The 17,549-nt window shown below is 48.2% G+C and overlaps 2 protein-coding genes across 2 annotated transcripts; both read right to left on the minus strand.

Annotated features, from left to right (window-relative positions):
• Window positions 1-678: 678 nt before the first annotated feature.
• Window positions 679-8,349, minus strand: LOC129344760 (protein ABHD11-like). Its single transcript, XM_055001624.1, has 6 exons — window positions 8,233-8,349; window positions 7,040-7,175; window positions 5,032-5,205; window positions 3,076-3,246; window positions 1,803-1,984; window positions 679-1,093 (listed from the first exon to the last, which is right to left on the minus strand). The coding sequence occupies exons 1-6, from the start codon at window positions 8,337-8,339 to the stop codon at window positions 949-951; spliced, it is 915 nt and encodes a 304-aa protein (XP_054857599.1). The 5' UTR covers window positions 8,340-8,349; the 3' UTR covers window positions 679-948.
• A 6,442-nt stretch (window positions 8,350-14,791) lies between these two features.
• On the minus strand, window positions 14,792-16,893 carry CLDN3 (claudin 3). Its single transcript, XM_055001647.1, has one exon. It carries the CDS (start codon window positions 16,836-16,838, stop codon window positions 16,194-16,196), a length of 645 nt encoding a protein of 214 aa, XP_054857622.1. The 5' UTR covers window positions 16,839-16,893; the 3' UTR covers window positions 14,792-16,193.
• Window positions 16,894-17,549: the final 656 nt, after the last annotated feature.

The raw sequence follows: 17,549 nt of genomic DNA on the forward strand, positions 1-17,549 counted from the left end.
CTCTCTCACACATTTGCATCCCACTCTTCTTCTAAGGAACTCAAGCAGGTGAACCTGGTTCTCCCCTCTTCCATTTTATCCTCAAAACAACTCTGTGAAGGACGTTAGGCTGAGAGGTCACCAATGAGGGTTATGGTGGCATCAGAAGTGGAACCTGGATATCTCAGTCTGCAGAGGGATGTTCTAACCACTACGCCGCACTGGCTTTGCACACGATGGGATACCTACCATGCTCAGTCCCTGTCGGAGAGGAATTCTGCACACTTATTTATTGCACATGGTTAAAGATAACACTGGCACAGCTCTTAACCATGATTCAAGCTCATCAGGGTTCTTTGTTAACTACGGCCTGAAATTAACCTGTTTACAAATGATTCTCCCCTTTCTGATGAGCAGGAAGATTCTTGCTTGCCCCGGTGATGCAGCGAATGACTGTCCTTGCAAGAGTGATGCAGCTGAAAGTGGGCTGCTGTAAGAGGGGGGCCAAGATAGGATAATCCTCTGCTGCCGTCACGGTTTTTTAAATTTTAATTGCAAGATGGGGGTCTAAAATATCCCATAAAAAGAGGAGATACCAGCCCACCTGGCACGTTCCTGGCTGCCTCCCTTTCTCCTCAGCCTCTCGGAGGTCAGAGACAACCTATCTAGAAAAAGAAACCAAACAAACCATCACTTAATTTTAATATTAAATACTGTACAGAGGGGACGTGGGGAAAGTGGCGTTCCGGCCACCACAGGGTTCGGCTCGCAGCACTGCAACATGGCACACCCACTTAGGCCTCTGGGGAAGCTGGTCGTGGCAGGAATCACAGGTGTAGCCAGCCCCAGTCAGAGCTTGCAGAATTAACAGATGGACCTGGCAGAAGAAACTGCTGGCCGGAAGGAAGGACACACTCCTGCCTTACTTCTGCCCCAGGAGGCCAGTTTGTAAAGTTCCTTCTGGAGAGTCTATCGTGGAGACAGCTCCAGGAAGTTGCACACAGCGGTGAGGAACTGCTGGGGTTGATCAGCATGAACCCAGTGCCCAGCATCCGGCACGTACTGGATCTCTGCTTCGGGAAAAAGCCGTTCAATCTCCGGGTAGTCGTTGGAGCTACAGAAAGGGACAGAGAGCAGCCCTGAGCAGGAGTGACCCTAGTAGTTCCCCCAGTAAAGAACTACTAGTGTCGTTTCCCTCTGTAAAGAACTCAGGCCAGTCTGGAAACCATCACGTTGGATCCAGCCAGGTTTTCCACTGGTGAAAAAGGGAGGCGGAAGTCCCGTCTAACCACCAAAAAAAGGCTATGCTGGGCATCATGCATGGACAAAAGCCACATGACACAGACGAAGCAGCAATAACAACGACAACGACAACAGTAACAACAACATTCGATTTATATACTGGCCTTCAGGACAACTTAATGTCCACTCAGAGCAGTTTATAAAGTGTGTTTTTATTATCAAGAGAGGAATTCGGTGAGATTGAGTGAAAAAGCCAGCGGGATCCAACCCACGTGCAGCATCCCAGCTCAGCAGCCTTGCTTCAGAACAACAGATGCCAATAAAGACTCAGCGCATTCAGAGGCATGCTCTAGGTCCAGAGAAATCCCAGCTAATACATGATTACGTGAGACTTGGGGTTAATCTGTACATCGACTCTTTCACGTGTACATAGTGCAACAAAGCAGGTGTGGCCTTCACCACATTACCTTTCTGAGATGAAACCTGATTACAAGAACGGTTTTGGGAGCCGAGGCCTTGCACATCCCGGTGCAAACTAAGCTCCGGATGATTTTTCTAAATCTCAGAACGAAAACTCTCACCTGATGTACTCAGATTTTGAGCCTCCCAGGAAGAGAGCGGGACCTGAGTAGGGCTTCTGGAAGTCAGGGAAACTCAAGATTTCATTCAGATGATTAGAGACGGCCTCTAGGTTCACCCGCCACATGAACTTGCCCTCGGAAGACACCAGGTTGGTAAGCAGAAAGTTGCGGATGGCTGGCTCCTGGCCAGAGAAAAGACAGGAGGGGCTTGAGGCGTGCAAGAGTGACACCCTGTTCCAACAACACACACTCCATGCAATTATACTGCACAAACACAAAAATATGGAATCGGTATAAATCTTCACGCCCTTCTCTTTTGTTCTTCCTCTTAAAACGGAAACAAGTTTCTGAATGAAGTTTTTCCTCCTATGGAAAGTAAACTCCTTCTAAGCTGCTCCCCCTCCCACCCTGCCAAACGCACACCACGCACAGCAAAAAGGTACTAGGGAATAAACAGAACAGGAAGTGGAGGGACAGAAGGGGAGAAAAAGGCGGAAGGGGGGTAGAATTCAAACATTGCTGTAGCAGAGGTAAAATAAACCAGTACATAAGGCAATTTTGCCAGATTCAAGTAAAAAACCTGAAGAGGTGGTTCATAATACTTTGGTAAAATCTATTGATTTCTGTTTCATCAGTTTCTTTGGGAAGGGATTGTCACCACCTAATAAGAACCAATATGGGCATCTGAATGCTGCCCTATAGGGATCAGAACTTTGGTCCAACTAGCTCAGTATTGCCTGCTCTGACCGGCAGCACTTCTCCAGGGTCTTGGTAAGAGAAAGGTCCTCCCCAATGCCCACTCTCCGCGATGCTCTTCAACAGGAGATGCCAGGCCTGAACACGCTAGCATGTGCTGTGCCAGTGGGCCATGGCCACTCCCCCGAAGGCACCATACTGTCAAAAGCTCTCCAAATTTAGCTTTGCCCCAGATTCCCTTTAGCTTCAACATTGTATTTCCAGTCCAGATAGAAACTTGAGCAATGCTGGGTGAAATCCCAGAAACCAGAGCAGGAATCTAAGCAGGATTACCTGGGGACCTCGCAAAGCAGGCCTGTGTGTCCCCTACCTGTTCTCCTTTAGGAAAAGCCCATTTGGACCTTCTTATGTTAGAAAGCTTTCAGCTGACCGACTGGGGTATTTTAACAGTGGCAAACTGGGTCATCCCCCCCCCCCCCCCCGCACACACACACTTTTCATCCTTTGCCTTGTTAATTGTTGGAAGCCTGTAATTGCATCTCAAATGACTGGGATTTTACTGCATCTGGGGTGTTACCTGGATGGTGGAGCGCAGCTGCTCTTCAGCCAGCCGGCGAGCAGCAGAGCGGGGAAAGCCCTGAGGGATGTCTACGGCCCGCATAGCAGCCACGAAGGCTTGGAAGCTGGTGACAGCTGATGTCTCGCTGGGGCTGATGTCCACACATACCAGACGCTCCACCAGCTCGGGCTGAGGGGAAACAAGCAAGCCGAGTGGATCAGAAGAACAGCAAGCAAGAACGGGCAGCTGCAAAAGACAGATTCCTCCCTGGGAAAGCTGGAGAATCCATTCAAAAGAATTGCAGAAGAGCCCCGCTAGATCACACCGAAAGCCCTTCTAATACGGCATCCTGTTCTCTGCAAAGACCAAACAAAGGCTACTAGAAGGCTGCAAGAGGGAAACAGAGGCTGACCCCCCGCCTTGTTGTCCCTCTCCCCCAGCAATTTGTATTAGGACACATCTCTGAACATGAGGGTCCCATATAACTAGCATGGCCAATATACTTCCTATGTGAATTTGTCTAATCCATTTTGAAACCAAAAAAGTAAGAAGGAAACCTCCTATAAATCCACCTGCATGTAGAGAGCCCAAGCTCAAGGAGGTACAAGAAGGAGTAGGAAGTACACACCTTTCATCCTGCAGTGGTTAGTCCCATCAGTTAACTGGGTGTTGTTAAGGAAGAGATACTTTCTGTTCTGAATCTACAGCCCATTTGCTTCACCGGGTGCCTTGTGCAGGCTAATACTTGGGAAGAGGGAGGAAAAGGTTCCCTCTCCGCTTTCATTACTATCTGCATAATTTTTATAAACCTCTTTGACTTCTCTCTCTCCACCCCCAGCCATTTCCCCCTCTAAGCCAAAACAGTCCAACTCTTTAGCCATTCCTTGAATGGAAGGTGCTCCAACCCTGACTTGCTTTGGTTGCCTTTTTCTATACTTTTCTCACCTCTACAATATTCTTTTTGAGATGAGTTGGCCAGAACTGTCCACGTGCACCACAGAAAGGCAACAGGATCTGTAGAGCCTTCAGTTTCAAGCACAGTCTAGCCCTCAGGGCTGCAGGGAAAAAATGGACCTAGTGTTTGGCATCGTCTCAGAAGAGGCAACGCCATGGCCCTTTGTCCCGGCTATTCTTCTTCCCTGGAACGATGCAAGCTCCCACATCCCATCAGCACAGTCATCTAAGGCACTGAATTGCTCTGCACACTTTTGCTTCATCCTGCTCACTGTTGTCTACTCTGACAGGCAGCAGCTCTCCAGAAACCTCCTGTACGCAAGGCAGGCAGTCTACTGCCGAGCCACAGAATTCCCCCACATATGAAGCTGCCTGGTATAGAGTCAGGCTGTCGGCCTATCCAGCTCTGTACTGCCTGTTCTGACTGGCAGCAGCTCTCCAGGGTCTTAGTCCGGCCTTTCCCAGCATCCGCTACCCAAGATCCTTTTAACTGGAGATGCCAGGGGTTCTACGTGGAGGCTTCTGCATTGCAAGGCGGATGAACTGCCGGGGAGCTATGGCATCTCCGGTTAAAAGCAGAAGGGTGTAGCAGAGACTTTCCCCTCCTGGGCATCTGAAGCTGCCTTCTACTGAATCAGACCACTGCTCCATTTGGCCTTAGTCTCGCCTTCTCTGGCTGGCGGGGGGGGGGGGGTCCTCTGGAACATACTTGGGACATTCTGCAGGTAAAGCAGGAGGTGCACCGCTAAGCCGCAGCCCCCTCCTTGCAAAACAATCGCCAGACCCTTCAAAATCCCGGACCCTGGGACCTGAATCAGATATGGGGAAAGCGTACAGGGCATGTTAACGAGCAGAACATGCGTTATTTTGCCTGTTCACAGAAAGAGCTTCCTTGGTGGGTAATTTAGATCCGTAAAGACCAGAGCGCACACAACTGAGCAGGGAGCCTGCAAGGCTGCCACCCCCACATCGATCCCCTCCTGTAATCAGGTGCAGCAGTCTGGGCAGCGGCATACCTACCCGTTGGAGTGAGAGTACCATGGCTGTCTTGCCACCCATGCTGTGCCCAATCAAGACACACCTGTTGAGGTGCAGCTGGTGGAGGAGGAGCTGGACGTCGGCGCTCATGGCTTCGTAGGACATCATGGAGCTGTGGGAGCTGCTGCCGTGGTTACGGGCATCTACTGTTAGCACCTAACTGGGCAGGAAAAGATGAAGAGTGCTAGGATGGCACAGGGCAGGCTTTGCTTAGACCCTGGCAGGGGCCACATTAGACAATGAATAAACCGCTTCTTCCCAAGCTGGCAGAACGTTCTGTAATCTTTGGGTCTGCTGTCACAAACCAACAACCCCGGCACAAACACACAAGATGGTTATAATTTTTACTACAGATGCTATCCTGAGTTTTAGAGTTGGATAGGCTGTAATAGAGATTTTAACTGTTGCTGTTTTGCTGTTGGGTTGGAGCCAACCAACTTTTCCACTCAATCTCACTGGAAAAACCTACTCTGGACCCCAGAGAGTTGAGTAACTACTGTCCAGTCTCAAGTGCACCATTTCTGAGCAAGGTGATTGAAGAAGTGGTGGCTGGCCAACTTCGGGGATTTGTGAATGAAGTGCATTGGCTACAGGACTGAAATGGCCTTGGGTGCCCTGGTGAATGACATGCACTGGGAGACGCACAGGGGGGTGCGAGCCTGTTAATTTTCCAGGGCCTTTCAGCAGCTTTCAGTACCTTTGATCATGGTATCCTTTTGGACTCCCTTTTGGGGTTGGGACTGAAAGGCACTGTTTGGTAGGGTTCTAGTCCTACCTCAAAGGTAGGTTTCAAAGTGTGGCGCTGTAGGAATGCTGCCCCGTGCCTTGGACTCTCGCCTACAGGGTTCTGCAAGGTTTTTACCTTGCCCCACATGCTTTTCAACAACTATGTAAAGCCACTGGAAAAGGTCATCTGGAGGTTTGGGCTGACTCGCCACCAATACACAGATGGCACTCAGCTCTACCTCGTACTTTCTGTAGATCCCACAGAGGCTGTGGAAGCTACGAACAGGTGCCTGGAGGCAGTTTTGGGATGAATGAGGGCCAATAAGCTAAAACTTAATCCCAACAAAACAGAGGTGCTACTGGTGGGGGAAAGGTATGATCTAGGAAACAGGTTTATCTCGTTCTGGAGGTTTGTCTGTCTCCCTGTTGTCTTCTGCCAGTGGATGATTTTTTTTTGTTCTGTTTGATATATCCCCAATAACTTTTATTGGCGACCGTCCTGTTTTTTGATGTTTTGTGTATTTATATGTTTTTACTGAATTATTGTGGTTGTGGAGAGTGCCTGCAAATCACAGCTGACTTCTAGCGACCTCTGGTGGGATTTTCATGGCAAGAGACTAACTGAGATGGTTTGCCATTGCCTGCCTCTGCAGCTCTTGTCTTCCTTGGAGGTCTCCCATCCAATTGCTAACCAAGACCCTGCTTAGCTTCTGAGATCTGACAAGGTCAGGCTCACCTAGGCTACCCAGGTCAGGGTACTGAATGATTGTATATATACTTTATTTTAAATGTTTTTAATGCTGAAATGTTTTAATGTTTGCTGCCTTGGGGACTGTATTTAAATGCAAAGGTGTCATAGAAAAGTTCTGAATAAATAAAAACTTTCCTGCTTACTGCAGCACCTGCCTCTCATATAGCTTTTGTCCATGCAGGTCCCATGACACCCAGCATAACCTTTTCAGATGGACAAAGGGGACCCTTCCTCCGTTTTGTTAGCGGAAAAGCTGGATGGGTCCACATCATTGTCTGTCTTACTGACTTGGTTATTCTATTTTTATTTTTTTCTAGCTAATTTTTCATGTATTTATTTATTTGTTATTTTATTTGTAAGCCATCCTAAATGCTTTTTAAGTAGAAGCGAGAGATAGAACTCTTCGCAATAACAAATCAGTAGGTGTCAAGGGTGACACAAGTTGATTGGAGATCCTCATAGCTATCCCAACATAGCAGCATCCATTTCCCAAGCGCCACCCCCCTCACATACCGTGCGGCCAGTCTGGAGCACCAACTTTTTGGCGAGGGATTGGAAGTTGGCTTTACTTCCAAACAGCCCATGTAGAAAAACGAGTGGAGGTTGAGGTGAGGATCCATCAAATACTGTGTAGGAGAGGGGCACTGGCCTGCCAACGGAAGAGGGAGGCAATTAGCAGGATCTGGACTTCCGACACGCTGGGAAAACATGAGAGACTGGCAGAACTACTAGGTAATTGCCAGAGTCTCCAGCTATTAAACTAGCATTGAGCTTCAATAACTATACAACATGATATCTGGAAGCCTGCATGCTATGATCATTGTACAGAGTGAAGAATACAGTAAAATCCAATGTTTGTTCGAAATCCTAAACATGCTGGAAAACATGGCTTACTTGAAGTATAGAAAAATGTGGAAATGCTTAAATGAATGTATTGTGAAAGTAGCATTCAGAGAAACTGTGAAGCAGTGGTTGGACTTGAAGTGCAACTCCAGTATAGCCAGAGACTCGCTCTTTTGTGCCCTTTTGTGAGGCTTTTGTTGACCTCAATGCCCTTGACCATGGATGGAACATGGAAAACATAGCAGACAACATCATCCCAATCTCTGTTATGTAGTTTTGGTGTTCCTTTCTAGTGTTACATTTGAGATGGAAACACTAACTTTTCTAAATAACTTTTTTTTCCGCAATGCCTTACATCAGGAGTAGGTAGAGAGGAGGCACTGGACAGTGAGTGGTGGCATGTTCATCCCTCTGCCCCATGCTTACACATTTTTGGACAGTCAGACCACATCTATTTCCCCTGTGGAGTTTTGTAATGAAGATTATTAAGCACATATACGTCTATCTACTTCATAAGACTCTTTAAAATATATGTATCTAATCAAAGAAAACTTGAGAAAATCAGAATGGGAAACAGGCCTGAACTTCAGGCTGGCCACAACATAAGGTACTTGACACTGCTGCCCAAGGAATAGGTTTACATCCGGGCGCTCTGCACAGCTGCCCATAGCATGGGTTTACATCCGGGCACTTTGCACAGCTGCCCATAGACTATGTTTACATCCGGGCATTCGCGATAGTCAAATTCTAGCTACATCCAGATGTTCATGGACTTTGAGATAGTAGCGCAACCCACGCGGGGAATTCTAGGGGGGGGGAGGCACAGCCCCACATAACTCCTCCTCTTCCTCTGGGGCACTTACGTAATCACGTTGCTGGCGAACGCCCTCCTTTTCTTGGGCAGGCTAATGAGGCAGAGTCGAAGGGGCCAAGGTTGAACCCACTTCGAGGCGGCGAGCGCGCGGAGCATCTCTGGGCGGGCTTGGCGGTCACCAGGGAGACACAGAAGGCCGGAAGAAGGAAGGGATAGGGCAAGGAGCTACTTCCGGGTGTGTTGCCATGGGAACAGGGTACGTCCGGAACTGGGCGGAACTGCCCGCTTTGAGGGCAGAGAGGGAACGTGATGTGCGCATGCACCACCAGGGGGAGCAAGAGAGGCGTGCAGAGATGAGTTTGTGCAAGCGTCTGAGTGACACAGAACGCTTCTTTGGGACGGGTTTCTTTCTTTCTTTCAAGGGCAGGGTTAGGTTTCATGCAGTTCTGGAGTTTCCTTCAAAGACGAAAGCACGAAACTCATCGCCTGTGAATAGATAAATAGCGAAGTAGTACCTTTAAGATTAACCAACTTTATTGTAGCATAAGCTTTCAAGAGCCACAGCTCTCTTCGTCAGATGCATGATAGAATCTGCTATTTTGCAACTGCAGACTAACACGGCTAACTCGTTACTCTGGATCTGTGAATAGATAGGGGAGTACGGAAAGGGGAAGATCCCAGCACGAGGGCTTTTTGCTTCTTCCTCTCCACAGCCTTTCAACACCGGTACCAAGGACAGAACACAGAAAATTGCAACCAAAAGTGCCTCTGAGCACATGCAAACGACTTCCTAGTCTACAGTGTGTCTACCCCTCCCCCCCAAGGGGGCAGGGCTTGTACAGGAGAGGATTTTCATTTCTTTAGACTTCCTGATTCTTTATTTTTCAAAATTAACGGCTGTGAGAAATAGAAAGTGCTGTTCTGTCTCTCCCGCCCCCCCCCCCCACCTACTTCGCCCTTCCCACAAGGCAAACAGAAGCTTTGGCAGGGAATGTTTACAGAAACAGACCATTTGTCACTCCTAACGATGGGTTAGAAAAGAGCAGCCTCCTCTTTAGCACAGAGATAGTTGCTGGAATTGAGAGAGGACCTGGAGAAGCCACGTAGAGCAGGAAACTCTGAAGATATAAATTACTATCTTGTGGGGTCAGAAGGCTGGTGGTGTTGCTGCAAACCTAATTGAACACAGAAATGAATGTGTCTCAACCAACCCACTGATTTCTACAGAGGCATCAGTGCATTTCACTTTCTGTTGGATTGTGGCCATTTCCCTTCATAATTCCAGATTGCTGCCTTGTCCCTAGTGGATTGGCTGAACCCTTTCTCTGAGTCAGTGAAACTAAAAACATGCAAGACGGACTAAATGAAACTCCCATGTCCAAAGTCAGTATATCTCTGAAGACCACATTCCAGGGGCGAGCAACTGGAGAAGAATATTTATTTGTTTTGTACCAATCTATCCCCAGTGGTCTTCACCAAAGCTTAGGAATCATCTAATCAATGTTGCAAAGAATATCAGAAACAGCAAACGCAACGAAAAGCACATTAAACAAGCTGCCAACAGTGGCTAACAGTAAGATCTAGCGGTATCCAATGCACACGCACGCACTCACAGATGTCAACAGCAACACACGTCAGCCACAGCATTCCTGGACTCAGTCTATCAATGTATTAATAACTAGGTTGGCTAAACTGAACCTCTATTCAGATACAGTACACCTTTGAACAGGTGCAGAGGATGGGAGGGCTGTTGTTTTTATGCCCTGCTTGTGAGTTTCTGGGGCACCTGGCTGACAGCCCATAGAAACAGTGCTGCACTGGGTGGATCTTGGTGTGCCAGGTTTCATTTTCTGCTGTAGTATATTGCATGATTCCATTTGCTTCAGTCTCCGGTAGTCATTTTGTGGCGTATCTCCTAGCACTTGATGCCAGGTCACACATTCCACAACGTGCAGGTTGGCTTTGGGGTCTCCACCCTGGGTCAGATGTTGACACAGACATGAGTTTTCAAGGTTTCCCCCCCAATTTCTGTGTGGTGCAGGGCCCAGTTTGGATTAGGACCATGGCACATTTGGAGAAGAGTCTCTTCACCCCCCTGTTCCAGTGCCGGTTTTTCAACCTGCAGCAGTACCGAGAGGAGGTACTATTTAGTCTTGCAGAAATGTGTGTGTATTCCAAGAATGTAGATTTGTGCCAAACAGCCTCACCTGATACTATTTCATGTTGGGGAAATGGCCGCTTCTCTATGCATGCTGTGAGTCTGAGCCAAACTCGGTACCACGTGGGAACTGGTTGCAACTTAAGCCTGACATGGTGGGGATCCCAGTCTCTTGACCTGTGTAATCTATGAACATGATGTCTTTCTTCAAGGTTTTCTGTCCCGTCTCTCTTCCCCTGTGGTGCAGTGGCCATGATTTCTTTGTTGCTCTGTGGAAATGGCAAAATGGCTTTTTCTGTTTTTGAACAAGGGCTAGGTCAGAGGAGTTTTTAGTCTCATTTAGCTCTAAACTACCAACTCCCTCCAGATCAAAACTCTGACAAACACACACACCCATCCCTGGAACCTCTGCCAATGCCCAGCCTCAGAAACTTGATGGAGCGTGAAAGAATAGATAGGGAGCATCTCTGAGCGTGTGCAGTGTGCTTTCCCTTAACTGCTGGATAATCACAACCACCTCCTTTCACCCAGCAGGACTACAGAGTGAGATCCATGAACAGAACGCAGATCATCAGCTAGTGAATGACAGCCCACCGGGGGCCTCCATATACCCTTTTCATTGCTATCTGTAAAAATGGGGTGTTTGTGTCAAACATTTGATGTATCGGTGGATTGCATGTGATTTGATAGCTCTCCCTCCAGGAACAGCACAGCTTACAGCGGTCCACCTGTGCTTCACGTCTGCCTTTTAAAAAGAAGGCTCTGACCCTTTTCTCAGGGGAAATAGCAGGTGAGCAGCCTTGGCCATGTGTATTTAGAGATCTGCACTGACTCCTCCAGAGAAGGCAGCAGGCATTCCCAAGCCCTACCAGACCAGTCTGGGCTTTCACCCTGGATGGCAGAGGAAGAGTTAAATGGTAGCACAGTACGCAGGTTGGCTGCCGGCCAAGAATCTTGCACCTGTCGCAGGTATCGGTCACGTGCTTCGGGGTGTGGAGGCCCCACAAACTCGTCCTTTGTTCCAGGTTCAGCCTGCACAGAGCAGTCCTTGTGTCTGCCTACAGACAACAGCTCTGTCACCGGGAGCTCCACAAACCCTATCTGGATGGCAGCTTCCCCCCGTAGAAGAAGCAGACAAATAGCCGTGTGTTGCATTCTAAAAATTATGTTACCAAGAACTAAGTTGGCTGAGAGTGGGTGAGGGATTCAAATTCTTAAAGTCAGCAATGAAGGGGCCACCAACAGCCATCATTCCTGTTTTGATATCCACGCTGCTGTGCCACCGACATGGCCTACCAGTGTATTTTGACACTCAGTAATCTGTCCATTGCACAGAATAACCTAGAGGTGGTATTTTTGTTGAGTGAAGCGTTTTAGCCAGTGTGACCCCAAAACGACTGTCCTCATTACTCCCTTGTGCCTGGTAATCTCAGAATAACTTCAGGGTGTTACCTCCACCCCACTAAGATTCCCCCTGCATCTCTGCAGGACCACAGATGCCTTCAATCCAAAGAGAGTGGAATATTTAACTTGTGGAACTCATTGACACAAAGTGCAGTGAAAACTCAGTTTAGATGGCTTTAAAAGGGGGATTGACAGATTCCGTGGAGAGGTATTGGAATAGCAATGAGTAGTGATGACTTAATGGAACCTCCATGTTCAGAGGCAGTGTTCTTTTGAATATAAGCAGTTGGGGGCAACAAGGGGGAGGCTTTGCCCTCTAGATTGTAGGCTTCCAGCAGGTCAGTAAATCTGACCTTTAATATCTGCAAAAGGAGTTTAAATGCAAGAAGAACTGGATAAGAAAGGTTTCCCTTATCCCTGTTCCAGAGTTAAATGCATTGTCCAGGGACAAAGGAGGACATTGGGACTCGTGTATTTGTAAGGAATTTGGGTTCTGCAACTTCTCGTACAGAGCAAAATCTTCTATCTGACTGTTGCCAACGTGGGTGCCTTGCTGTCTTCAAGTGTATTGCTATACTGGGATGCCAAACAATGCCTCTTGGCTCTTCTTTCTAGGCCATTTCCTTGTCCTGTTCCCTTTACATCTCTCTCTCCCCCTTACTTTGGGTTGCTCTGCACTGAGTTTACATAGCTTGTTTGGTGGCAGGTGAACTGAGCCAAGCGGGAGGGTGTGGACCGACTGTCATGTTAGGTGCAGCTCAGAACAGGCGAATACAAACAGAAGCTTGCTCAATCTGCCCCAAACCCAGAGCTTGAAGCGAAGAGGAGATCCGTCTCCTCCAGGCAGAACCAAGCAGCCTAAATCTGTATTTATTGCAATATGGGCTTTGCTCTGGTCTCTCTCCCTCCCATTTATTTCTCTATCAATTTATGGTATTATGATTACTCCAGCTTCCTACCCAGGGGATAAAGGTTGGCCTTATGTCGTCTCGCCCCGACAACAAGCCATGAGCTTTGATCCAAAGTTTTCAGTAATTCTATCCATGGCACTGCAGCCAATGATTCCAAACAGCTTCCATTGATCAGTTCCTGTGCTAACCTTCATTGTCCTTATCTACTATTTACCCCAGGGACTGTCCAGACTCCAGGTGCAAAGGGATTCCAGCTGTTTGAACGGGGATACTCAGATCTCAAGGCCAGAGAGCACCGTAACCACTAAAGAAATGGCAGTTATGGGGTGGGAGTCTGGCCAACTCAGGGCATTTCGGTATCCAAAGTAAAAAAAAAAATCTAAATATCCCCCCCACCCACACACTCACAAATAGAAAGATGCACAAAATTAGGGTTACATTTGATACAGTGCGTAAAGCCATGTTGCTTTGCATGTGCCCCTTCCATGCAACAAGTGGGGTGTAAATGTGGCTCTAATTTTAGCAAATGGATGCTTGACTGAGGGGCTCTCAAGCTCCCCCAGTGCATAGAAGACCATTTCCAAAACTTGAGCCTCAAAAGCAGCCCAGGAGATGGGCAGGGACAAAATGGAGGAGGAAAATAGAAAAACTTGCACTTGCTATATCTCCAACAATTGACCCCCTTTTCAATGGTAAAATGAATTCCATGCTTTATACAGATATGGGGACGATCCATGAACCAAGATGGCTGTCCACCCCCATCAAGTATAACATGGCCCTGATATGGGATGAGAGAATCACAGTGAATTTGATGGAATTCGATTCATAGTGGAGCCCACGTTCTGCTCTGGAACACTATGCATTTTCTATGCATTTTCTTTAAAATATTTTAAAATAACCAATGATTCTCAAGTGACTTCAGAAGAACCGTGGTGGATCCATCAAGTCCATGATCCTGTTTCCAAGGGATGCTCCAAGGGGAGGTCTTCAAGGAGCACCTGGAATGGTCAATAAATACATTGAGATGGTCCCATTGGATCAAGACAAGGGACCATTCAGTGGCCATATGGACAAGGCATGATGTTGACAGCCCTCCTGCTCAGATGTATACTACTTCTGTTTATGGAAGTTCTATTTATTGTGACCGAATATCCACCTTGAATTTGTCTACTGCTTTGTATGAATATAAACAATTATGTTGCTGCTTCAGGAACCCTCCAGACCAGCATTTGGTTCTGTTTCCACCAGTGGCCAGACAGATTACTGGAATGGTTTACAGGTAGAGAATGATAGCCCACTCCCTAGAGCCCCAGCTTCTTCTACTCAGAAATAATCTGCTTCTGAATATGTTTGGCTGCAATAACTAAAAGCTTCTGGAATATATCTAATATTTTTTAAATGCCACCCAAGCCTGTGGCTATTGCCACATCTTGTGGCAGTAAGTTCCATAAGTTGTTACATCTTGTCCAGGGAGCAACTTGCTTCTGTACTGCCCAAGATCATCACTGGGTAAGGAAGGGGGAAACGTCCGTCTCCCTCACTCTGTATTCACTTTTGCACAGATCCCCATTCATTTCAATGGTGCTTTGGCAGGGGAACTTCCTGGTATATTATGTCAGGAGTCAGATCTGTTTTATCTCCCGCTCATCTTCGCTTAACGGCACCCTAAATGTACTGCCTGAGGCATCCACCTGTCCTTAATTTAGGTAGGATTCTGGATTGTGGTTCAGGAAGAGGGCAAGCTCAGGCTAGCGCTAAGCAGAAAAATATCTATTTAATAATCGCTCTCAAGGTCTTTCTCTGTTTAGAAACCTTCCCCATTTTCAGAATACTTGAGACTAGCCTTCAGCTTCCCGTGGATCATTGCTGAGATGCACTCATGCTTTTGAGCTAAGATTAGGATGTGCCAAGTCCAAAGCTCTGGCCGCTAGAAACCCTGCAGGCCTCTCACCCCCTGGTGCCCCCTGCAAGCAAAAAACTGCAGTGGAAACACTGAACCACAAAGCAAATGTAGAGCAAGAATGCAGAATGCACACCAGTAAACACAGGCAGATGCCCCAGTGCAGCCCCACTGATCCTGGGAATTCGGGAGCTGCAGCTAGTCAGGCTAGACCCAAATCATCAAGAATGCAACATTAGTTACTAAAACAGAGTTTTATTTGTGGGGAAAGGCTGGGGGGAGGAAGAAGGAAACATCATATAACTTAGTACAAACACAAAGCAGGAGGGGAAAATCCCAGTTACCCTCAAGCCCCGTGTAACAATGAAAACTGTTTCCTCCTAGCTTGGCATCCCTGGTTAAAACGTCCATGAAATAAGGGCTTAAGAGGTACCAGTCAGGGTTAATTTCATCAGCTAGCTAGGCAGCTTCTTGAATATTATTCCGCCCTGTTCCAGTGGTTGCCACCATCCAAGAAGGTGATCGTACTGCTAGTCAGCTTGGTTTCTCACGAACAGGGTAGTTCTCGCTTGTGCTAAAGGGCCAGGCTTGAGGAAATGAGAGATGTCGGCCATCTTTATTGCTCACTCACCAACCAACCGCGAGCTTCTCACCCACAGCAATGGCTGACTGGTTGCCCAAATAGACCATCCACCTTTGCCCCTATAGCTGCTTCCGCATACATAAAGTAAAACGATTTATTTCCCAGAGGCCGGGTTTGGGACAAAGCTATTACCTCAGGACAGGTAAAAGCTATTACCTCAAGGGTAGGCTGGCCTAGAGGAGGAAGTGGAGGTGGAGGTCATCTTTATTCCTACCTGGAAGCATGTCACCTGCAAGACTGTTGGCCTCTTTGCCCAGTCAGAGCAAGTTCTGTCCCCTAAAGCTGCTATTTCAGCTTTAAAAGTGGCCCTGGTTTGGTACCGTCTCCTACCACCCATCACTTCCCAACAGTTCTCAACAGCAACCAGATCTCAAGCTTGGAGGATGTATCGCCCTACACAGTCTCTGTCCATTCGAATATCATGACACCCTCCCCCCACCCTTCAAATAAATCATTTCCCCCAGTAATCCCCACAGAAACAAAGGGCTGAAATATAAAGGAAAAGAGGGCCCAGCGTGCACTTTGAACAGCAAAGAGGCAACGTGAAGGCTGCACACACAGAGGCCTTCCCAGTCTTACAAACAGAGCAAAGCTAAGGCTGGCCCCCGCACCAACCTTCACTGGCTGAAAATGAAACTTGAGAGTTGGGGAGCAGGGTCTAATCTTGCAGAGGTGCTCATTGAAAGTCCAAAGCAGAGCAGGGGGGGTGTTAAGTCAAAGGCTATCCACAAGAAGAAAAGGAAAGACGAGCCGAAGGGCTCCCCTTCCCCTTTTCGGGGATTCTTTGTGTAGGGGGAACGCCAATCTGGAACCCATCATTCAACATATTGCTATCTCCAAAGTTTTAAGCCGAACATATCTCTGTACATTCATCCTCAAGAATTTATTTGGGTGTCTCTCTTCTCGTGCAAGTGAAGGTGAAGTTCAGGAGCCTCCTAGCAGGTGCAATGGCAAACTGTTGAGTTTCGTACCCAGGGTGGGCTGCCATGTTGCTTCATACATAGTTCTTCCTGTCATAGCTGGCTGCCGTCGACTTGGGGGCTGAGTAGGCCACATTTGTGGGTCTGTATTTGTCATCTTTAGGGGGGCAGGAACAGCACAGCAAGGCACCCCCAAAAACAAAGAGGGCAGACGCTGCCCAGCCGATGTAGAGCGAAGCTCCCAGCTCTCGCTTCTGGGCCTGGGGCACCAATACATTGTAGAAGTCGCGGATGATGGTATTGGCCGACCAGGAGACAGGGATAAGGATCATGATGCCGGTCAACAGGAAGACGACTCCAGAGACGATGGTGACCTTGGCCTTGGCGGACTCCTCCTCCATGCAGCGGGTGCACTGCGCCCCCATCAAGAAGATGAGTATGCCCAGCACACCCAGGACGATTGCAATGACCACCAGGGCGCGGGCAGCCTGCAGGTCAGGAGGCAGCGCCAGCATGGAGTCGTAGACCTTACATTGCATCTGGCCTGTACTCTGCACCACACAGTCCATCCACAGGCCCTCCCACATGATCTGCGCAGTGACTATGTTGGCGCCAATGAAGGCCGTCACCCGCCACATGGGCAGTCCGCAGCACAGGATGCAGCCGATCCAGCCCAGGACAGACAGGGATATCCCTCCGATTTCCAGGCCCATCGACATTTTGCCTCCACTTTGTCAGGCTAAGCAGCAGAATCAGTGGCTCTCACCGTGCAGCTTCAGGTAGAACTGTGCAGGCACCCAGGCTTGGGCTGATTTATAACCATCACTATAACTGGGGCGGGCCTTGTTAGCTCAGGTGCGGGGTGGGGCTTTGCCAACGGACTCTCACCCGGCCATTCCCTCTCACCGTCCTCTGTTGTTTGTTTGTGGAGATGGCATCCCTAAGAGATGGAGACCAAATGGGGAGGGCGAGCTGGAAGCGGGCCTGAATTCCAGCTGCTTGTTTGCCGTGACACTTTTGGTTTCAAGAGGAGGTTTGCAGGCAAGGACATGGCTGGCAGCAGATGAGAAACACCTCTCAGGGTACTTTGAGTGACACAGAATTTTCTTGACGTTTAAGCCGCTGTCTGGCCTCGCAAGGCCATGAATATTCATAGGTGTGGCTGGTGTTCTTGGCATTAAGTGACTGCAGGCATATGAACCCAGAACTTCATAACTGGAGGCTAGGATAGTCTTTTTACCAATTTGCTAATTAGGATTGTGGGTACTTGGATATCAGAGCCCCTTTTAGATGTAAAAGGGAGTATGGTTTTGTGACATGAGAGCTATGTTGCCAAAAATGACATAATTGGCCAGGACCGTGGGCGTGTGTTAGGTTGCCAGCCTCCAGGTAGTGGCTGGAGATCTCCTGGAATTACAACTGGTCTCCAG

The sequence above is a fragment of the Eublepharis macularius genome, chromosome 17 (genome assembly GCF_028583425.1).
Source record: "Eublepharis macularius isolate TG4126 chromosome 17, MPM_Emac_v1.0, whole genome shotgun sequence".
NCBI classification, from domain to species: Eukaryota; Metazoa; Chordata; class Lepidosauria; order Squamata; family Eublepharidae; genus Eublepharis; species Eublepharis macularius.

Bases quoted from the DNA above. Each gene is read 5' to 3' on its own strand.
- LOC129344760 (XM_055001624.1), bottom strand. From the start codon at position 8,339: ATGCTCCGCGCGCTCGCCGCCTCGAAGTGGGTTCAACCTTGGCCCCTT. The intron at 5,206-7,039 runs GTATGTGAGGGG...CTGCCCAGTTAG, and splicing joins TGCTCCAGACTGGCCGCACG to GTGCTAACAGTAGATGCCCG. The intron at 3,247-5,031 runs GTAGGTATGCCG...GTTTCCCCTCAG, and splicing joins TGGTACTCTCACTCCAACGG to CCCGAGCTGGTGGAGCGTCT.
- CLDN3 (XM_055001647.1), bottom strand. From the start codon at position 16,838: ATGTCGATGGGCCTGGAAATCGGAGGGATATCCCTGTCTGTCCTGGGC.